General features: G+C 42.3%; 1 protein-coding gene across 5 annotated transcripts in view; it reads right to left on the bottom strand.

Annotated features, from left to right (window-relative positions):
• Nucleotides 1-458: 458 nt before the first annotated feature.
• Nucleotides 459-8,373, bottom strand: part of rpgra (retinitis pigmentosa GTPase regulator a) — a 92,894-nt gene continuing 84,979 nt past the window's right edge. For 2 of the 5 annotated variants that reach the window (XM_038802141.1, XM_038802138.1), the window contains 2 exons: nt 7,452-7,517; nt 459-6,580 (listed from right to left, as the gene is read on the bottom strand). In XM_038802141.1, the coding sequence (XP_038658069.1) occupies nt 3,605-6,580; nt 7,452-7,517 (3,042 nt within the window). In that variant the 3' untranslated portion in view covers nt 459-3,604. The remainder of the gene's footprint in view (nt 6,581-7,451; nt 7,518-8,373) is intronic. The other 3 variants (XM_038802140.1, XM_038802142.1, XM_038802139.1) reach the window with 3 other exon arrangements.

Below are 8,373 nucleotides of genomic sequence, written 5' to 3'. Positions count from 1 at the left end.
TGTGTGCTAAAGGGGATTTCTTGGTTTTCTTGGGGCCGGGCAAGGGGGAAAGAGAGCCGGGCGGGGGCCTCCACACTGGCCGCTTTAAGCCGGCCAGTGAACGGGAGTGAGGTGAGGAGAGGGGTTGCGGCCATCGGAGCCTTGCAGAATAGGTCCCAATGAGTCGAGCCGGGGTAGAAAGATGGGGGGAAGGAACAGAGGTTGGGGGGAGGATGTGTGGTAGAGGAAGTGCAATGCATGGGTGTATTCTACAGTCCTCTTTCGGGGATTGGATGGCATTGAATGTTTGGGGGGGGGGGGGGGGGGGGGGGACTCTATAGGTTAATGGTGACCATAGGCGATTCCTCATTCCTTTCTCTTTTATTTATCCTTTGTTTGTCCCACTGTGGGAGGGTTTGTTCTATTTGATACTTATATTGTCAGGTGGGTTGTTGCTTGGGGTGGTGGGAAGATGGGATCGTTGTTGTTGATAAGGAAATTGACTTTGTATTTGTTACCATTTACTGTTTGTGGCTGGGGTGTAAATCCTGGAGAAAATGTGAAAATGGAGAATAAAAATATTTTACAAAAAAGTTGCGCAGTTGTACAGCAACCTGGAAGACACGGTAAACCTGATGCAAGTTGAACGCAAGCCTTACCCCATAAGAAATACCATGCATGTAAGGTATGCAAAAAATTTAAAGGGACTGTGCGCTGAAAAAATGGGCCATATACAACAATTACATTTAAATGGAACATTGGTCGTGTCATACTATTTTCATTGTGCAAGCTCATCATATTTTTCTATGTTTTCCGAAGTTATGCATTCCTTGGCATACAAGGTAAATGGCATTCCTGAATACCTCCAAGTTTGCAGCCTGGGCATTGTTGCTTCAGGCCAGATACACATGTTACATTTTTAAAATGCAGTTTAATTCTACCGTCAGTGCTTAAGTTTCATTTACAGCTGCTCTATTGTTCTTGCTTCCTCAGCAATTATTGGTCTTACTTCCTTAATGTGGCCCCAACTATGAATCAATTTGCACTGTTTCCACGGTCATCACTCTCCTATTGCTGGTCACAGTATCCTCACACCTATCCCCATTTGCTCCTTGCCACAACAGGGCCTCAGCCTCATGTCCTTTCTTCGCTGTCTTGCTTTTGGGGTTTGGGCCAGGCTGCTTCAGCCCCTATACACCAATCGTGTCCACCCCTGACCTGGGAAACTAACAATGTGTGTTTTAAAGCATTTTTAGCATCACAGTCTGGTTATATGCTGTAATTGATTTAAGACGACAAAGTTGTGCGATACCAGGTTTAGTGCTGGGAAATCAGCTTTCGGGTCAGTCCAAAGTTAGGGTGGAGAAGAGAAATACAGGAATAAGGGCTGGTAGGATATGGAAGTAACAAAACTGACAGATGAGAGTGGAGTGGCTAGAGAAGAGTAAGAGAAAGGAAACTAGGGAAGGAAGGAAGAGAGGAGGTTTCATGGATGCCAAGAGGTACACAATAAGTGCTTCAAAAGAAATCTACCAGCTCCCAAGTTCCTGCTTGAAAACCAGCATTCAGTTAAGGTTTAGAAGGGGAAGGGTGTTGAAGCAGGGGAGAAGATAATACTGAGGGGCAGGGAGCAGGGAATGATATAGAAATTGAGGGATCAGATGTAAGGGGAAGCAGGAGAGTGACAAGAAGGGATTTTTAAAAAAAGGCAATGGGAAGAATATAGGAACAGCAGTTGGCCATTTGGCTTCTTGAACCTGGCCCACCATTCAAAGAGATCATGGAATCAGTGACCTAGCTCCATTTTAACTGTCTTAATTTGTCCCCTATCCCACAACACCTGTGACTAACAAAAATCTATCAATCTCAGATTTAAAATTAGTAAATTATCTAGCATCAACTGCCATTTGCAGAAAAGAGATTCTAACTTCTACCACTCTTGAAGGATCTGGCTCAGAATTTTTAGTTATGGTCCCCTCGACTTCATAACAAACAGAAATAGCATGAAGAGAAAAATGTTGATTCCCCTGAGATGAGTGACAGGTGCACAGGAAGGATTGGGGCATGTGCCCTGACCAGATTCCTAATTCCACCTGCCTAGTGCCCCAGTTAGAGCTTTCCTCGTACATGCCACCCGTCACCTGAGAATCTCTGTGACCTTGCCACCTGAAGCAAATCTGCAGTTGACAACATTCCATCCTTAAAAATGTGCTCCACATCTACTCCCTGAAACTGCACCCTGTGGCCAGCTCAGACCCCTTCTCCATCAAATCATGTCCTGAACCCATCACCTGAAAATTTAGCCCACACTGCCTCTTTTTATCACATTGAGGTATACAAGATGATAAACGGTATTGACAAAGTAGACATAGAGCAGATTCTTCCTCTTGTGGGGCAATCTAGAATGAGCGGTCAGAATTTTAAAACAGAGATTAAGAGAAATTGCTTCTCTCAAAGGGTTGTGAATCTGTGGAACTCACTACCCCAGAGTGCAGTGGAGTTGACATTGAATACATTTATGGAGGAGATAGACATATTTTTATTAGTTAATGGGTTGAAGGTTTATGGAGAAGAGGCAGGAAAGTGGAGCTGAGGCTGAAAGGAGATCAGCCATGATCGTATTGAATGCGGCGCGGGCTCGAGGGACTGAATTGCCTACTCCAGCTCCTAGTTCTTATGTTTTGTGTCATGTCAAGCTATCCACCACTAAAAATGAAAGAATTTAAACAATGTTGTAAATCAGATCCATAAGTTTTATGTAGCTGGATTGTCTCATTTATGCTCAGGTCCATCCAATAGATAATTTTCCAAGCACTGTACTGTCATTACCGAAATTTTAATTAGGAAGCAATAGATCTAGTGTGCTCGAAATTACCTGATCTGATGGCTCTGGTGCATTCGGGGATCATTTTAATCCCATAGCAAACTGACATTATATAGAATGCATATTTTACACCCGGTCAAATTTTACCTTCCAAATAAAATCAGGCAAAGTACTACAGGTAGCCAATCTAATGACCTAATTTTCCTGCTGGGCGAGTTAGATAAAAATTATCCCCCATGTCAGTCACTTTACCGCATGCGCGACACTTTGAGAAAATAGAAAAATGTACTAATTTAATGAAATAATAAGGAACATGTGTGAAATGTAAAGAGATACACTGGAAATTACATAAACTAGCAAAAACAAATAGAGGAACACACATCACAGGAGGGAAGCTAACAGAAAAACAGGATGGGAATGGAGAGAAGCAGGAAGGTAAAACTTTTATCTCAATTTTCTCTGGTGATGTGTTACAGTTCACTCAGGAAGTCAGTGCTGCAGCACCATGCACTTTTATATGCATGTTGTAGTTTGATTAGTGATGGTTGAGGCGCCAACTTTCTTTCTATTACATGGCTGACCAGAAATTTCTCCCACTCTTACTGCCTGCCATTGGCACGTGTGGGAAGGATTTTCAGGTTGCCACTCAACCTGTTTGGCCGCGTTGCGAATGCACCTTCCTGGGCATCAAGTCCTGGGGTGCGTCCCAAACCTGGAGCTTCTGGCGTAGAGGCAGAGACGCAACTCACACACAACCCATACCCATTATGCTAGGAGATCTCCTCATTATAGGTACCAGTATTACTTCAGTGTTAAATAATGAGGTAGCACATTATTCCAAAACTGTTGCGTGTTAGGTTTTTGCATCTTTGAGTGGTGCTTTTCATTCACTTTTTCTTTTGCACCCGAGAGTTCCTGCCAAACAATATGTTTGGTTTTAGCTTTCATTTTCCATTTTTCTTTGAACATATCATTGCCCTCTATTTTATTTGCAGTTGTATTTGGATTTCTTCTTTCATCATCTGCCATATTGCTTTCACAATCTTCATCCTGTGTATTCCCAGCACCATCAACTTCCTCATTACTCTCCCCTTCTTCATCGACCTCATCATCTTCCCAACTCTCTCCATCCTCATGTCTGTCTTTTACATTCTTGGCTACATTGTAGCTCTTGCTTTGCTCTTCATCTTCCCTGTCGTCTTCTTCTCCCTTATCTTTATCACCTTCTCTGTCCTCATATTTATCACCTTCACCTTCCTCATCGTCATCACCTTCGCCATCCACATTTTTATCACCTTCACCTTCCTCATGGTCCTCACCTTCACCTTCCTCATCGTCATCACCTTCGCCATCCACATTTTTATCACCTTCACCTTCCTCATGGTCCTCACCTTCCCCTTCCTCATCGTCCTCACCTTCCCCTTCCTCATTGTCCTCACCTTCCCCTTCCTCCTCATCCCCTTCCTCATCGTCCTCACCTGTCTCTTCCTCATCGCCCTCACCTTCCTCCTCTTCACCTGCATTGCCCTCTTCTTCCTCACCTTCATCGCCCTCCTCTTCTTCACCTGCATCGCCCTCCTCTTCTTCACCTGCATCGCCCTCCTCTTCTTCACCTGCATCGCCCTCCTCTTCTTCACCTGCATCGCCCTCCTCTTCTTCACCTGCATCGCCCTCCTCTTCTTCACCTGCATCGCCCTCCTCTTCTTCACCTGCATCGCCCTCCTCTTCACCTGCATCGCCCTCCTCTTCACCTGCATCGCCCTCCTCTTCTTCACCTGCATCGCCCTCCTCTTCTTCACCTGCATCGCCCTCCTCTTCTTCACCTGCATCGCCCTCCTCTTCTTCACCTGCATCGCCCTCCTCTTCTTCACCTGCATCGCCCTCCTCTTCTTCACCTGCATCGCCCTCCTCTTCTTCACCTGCATCGCCCTCCTCTTCTTCACCTGCATCGTCCTCCTCTTCTTCACCTGCATCGCCCTCCTCTTCTTCACCTGCATCGCCCTCCTCTTCCTCACCTTCATCGCCCTCCTCTTCCTCACCTTCATCGCCCTCCTCTTCCTCACCTTCATCGTCCTCCTCTTCCTCACCTTCATCGCCCTCCTCTTCCTCACCTTCATCGCCCTCCTCTTCCTCACCTTCATCACCCTCCTCTTCCTCACCTTCATCACCCTCCTCTTCCTCAGTTTCATCTTCCCTGCTCTCATCTTTTTGCTCTTTATCTTCCCTGCTCTGGCCTTCTTCTTCATCACTTCCATCTTCCTCTTCTTTGCTCTGATCATCTTCACCCTTTCCCTCACTTTCATCATCTTCATATTTTCCACCCTCATCTTCCTCAGAACCATCTATTTTACTCTTACCTTCGTCATCATAATCCATTTCATTTTCTTCTGCATGGCTTCCTTCACTTTCAAATACATCTTCATTACCCTCATTTTCACCACTTCCAGTTGAACCACTTTCAATATCTTCATTAATTCTGTTTCTTTTAGTCTTACCTTCCACATTTCCTCTAGCTTCTGTACTGTTGCTTTCATCTCCATCCTCACTATTCTCACCTTCCTCATCATTGCTATTGCTACCTTCATGGTACATTTCAATTACTTCCTTTGCTTCTATCACACTTTCTCCATCTTCACCCTGGTCACGCTCAATTTTATATCCTCCTTTATCTATTTCTTCTCCATCATCTCCTGATTCTTGAGCTTCTTCCTCATCGGTGGTTGTACTCTCCTCAATGTTCCCCCCATTACCTTCAGCACTCATGTCATCTGCTATGGTATCAATGTTACCCAAGGTTACATCTTCCTCATCTCCAACAGCTTCTTTGTCTTCATCCGCCTCAATTGCTTTTCCATTTTTCTCCGCATCTGTACTTCCCTCTAATAATTCTAAAATGGTTCTTTCAACTACTTTATTGCCTAATTTCAGAATATTTTTTTGTAATGTAATTTCTTTTCCCATTTTTGCATTTAAATTTCGCTCTAAATCATCTTGTACCTGTTTTTCATGTAGCATGAACTTTGTTTCCATTTGTTCCTTTGGTGTCTCTTTATTCATGTGCTCGTCTTGTCGAAAATGTTTAATTGATTTATTGCGTTTTAGACTCTTATTACTATTTACGTTTTGAATACTATTGTCTAAGCCACTACTTTTATGTTTGTTGACACCACTATTATTTCCTTTTTTGATCTTCCTGTTGAACATAAACACTTTCTTATCTCCCTGTGCTGCTGTTTCTTCACTTTGTTTTGCAATGTTTTTTTCATATTGCTTTGTGGACAACATTGAAGTTGGCTTGGCTTTTCTATTAATTGCTTTAAGAGGTATTTCGGTTTTAGCGCTTGTATCATTATGAGACAAGTCAATGATTTCTTCAAAAGGCTTGCTCAATGTTTTACCAATCCTAGCCTTACGAAAATAGTTCACGGTCTTCTGTTTAACAACTGTACCATGTGCTTGTGCTACTTTGATGGCCACAGTATTTTGTTCCTCAGTCATTGTCCCATTATCATATAAATGGTTATGTCTTGGTGCAGCTGATTGGTTTAGTTTGGCTACAAGATTCTCTTTGCCTGTTGTTTTTGCCTCCTTGCTTACAGCTTTACGACTACTATGTCTGGTATGTTTTGCATCTCCCACTGCTCCAAGCATACTTGTGTGCAAATTTAATCTTGGAGACCGAGCTTGCAGTGGAAGTTTTCTCGGCTTTTTAGCCTCATGCTGGCCATTGTACTTAGTCTTTCTTTGTCCACCCTTACCAGAGCATTCACCTCTCTTCTATTCCAGATGAAAAGCAATGAATGGAAAGGAGAAAATAAAATTAATAAGTAGTACATATAAAATAAATGAAAGGTGAATCTTGTCCCCACACAGCTTTGCGTTGGGAATAGTAAATTATAGAACAGAAGAATTAGTAAGAAAACAGGAAAAACACAGAGAATTACATTTGTAATGGAGTAAATTAAAAACAAGATGATGATATATTGCGGTTCAAAATGTATTTGTCAATTTAACTGGGCTAACCATCTCAAATTGTACTAAAAAGGATGATGAACAACATCACTGTCCAATGGCTTTCATTAAGACATCAGAAATACAAACCATAGTCTCTCAGCCCAAACAATACTATTCTGCACTAATCTGAGGCAATGTTGGCATATTTTTCTCCACATACAAAAAAAGGGTGTGAAAAAGACCATTTTAAACCAGAGAACTTTACATCTATGGCAAAAATAGTGTGCTGTGTTCACCACGGTGGAATATTAAATCTATACTTATAACATTTATTGACTAAAGAAAATATTTAGAGAGCTACATAATAATAACAATCGCTTATTGTCACAAGTAGGCTTCAATGAAGTTACTGTGAAAAACCCCTAGTCGCCACATTCCACCTCCTGTTCAGGGAGGCCGGTACAGGAGAACCATTGGAGATAAATCGCTAATAGAACTGCATTCTTAATTGTTATATTCTACACTGTGTGGTGACTAAACACCAAATTAAAGTTCCATTCTTGTAGCAGTGGATTTTCAATTTCATATTCAATAATTGTTTCATTACAATGTACTTAAAATAGGCATATCACCAAAATTATCTAGTAACAACTGTTCTAAAAGTTTCAATCAGGAAGATCAACATTGCTCTTACCTGCTCCTTGTGAACTGGTGATAAGGTCAAGGACTTGTCATTAGGATTCACAATCACTGTATGTGTCTGAAGAGCAAAATTGGACAAAAATATATTTCAAAACAATCAGATGATAAACACAGAATTATGAATACCAACAAAACACATATTAACAGCTTATGCATCTCTTTATAATTGTTAAGTACCTAAAGATTAGTTCTACATGGCAATCTGGAATATTCAGAAATTTCTGCCAAATACTGTTGTTCTATTGGCTTATTTTACTAGATGTGACAGATATCACACAAAACGCAATGTAAACTTGTTAACATAAAAATTGGAACTGTGAACATCTGAAAGGACATTAGAATACCTACAGTGCAGAATGAAGCCATTTGGCCCATAGAATCTGCACTGAGCCTCCAAAAGAGCATCCAATCTAGGCCTACTGCCCCGCCCCATCCCCATCACCCTACCTAACTTGCACATCCTTGCACACTAAGGGGCAATTTAGCATGGCCAATCCACCTAACCTACACATCTTTGGACACTTCAGACAGGCCTTTGCAGCAGGAATCAGTGGAACAAGCCTTTGTGGTCCTTTTTAAAAATCTTTATTGTCACAAGTAGGCTTACATTACACTGCAATGAAGTTACTGAAAAATCCCCTCGTCACCACATTCCCACGCCTGTTCAGGTACACTGAGGGAGAATTCAGAATGTCTAATTCACCTAACAGCACGTCTTTCGGGACTTGTGGGAGGAAACCGGAGCACCCGGAGGAAAACCACACAGACACAGGGAGAACGTGCAGACTCCGCACAGACAGTGACCCAAGCTGGGAATAGAACCTGGCGCTGTAAAGCAACAGTGCTAACCACTGTGCTACCATTTTCTTTCATTAACTCTCAAAATATGGGTATTACTGCTAATGGTAACATTT

The sequence above is a fragment of the Scyliorhinus canicula genome, chromosome 7 (genome assembly GCF_902713615.1).
Source record: "Scyliorhinus canicula chromosome 7, sScyCan1.1, whole genome shotgun sequence".
Taxonomy (NCBI): domain Eukaryota; kingdom Metazoa; phylum Chordata; class Chondrichthyes; order Carcharhiniformes; family Scyliorhinidae; genus Scyliorhinus; species Scyliorhinus canicula.
This window is presented reverse-complemented; position numbering and strand designations above follow the sequence as displayed.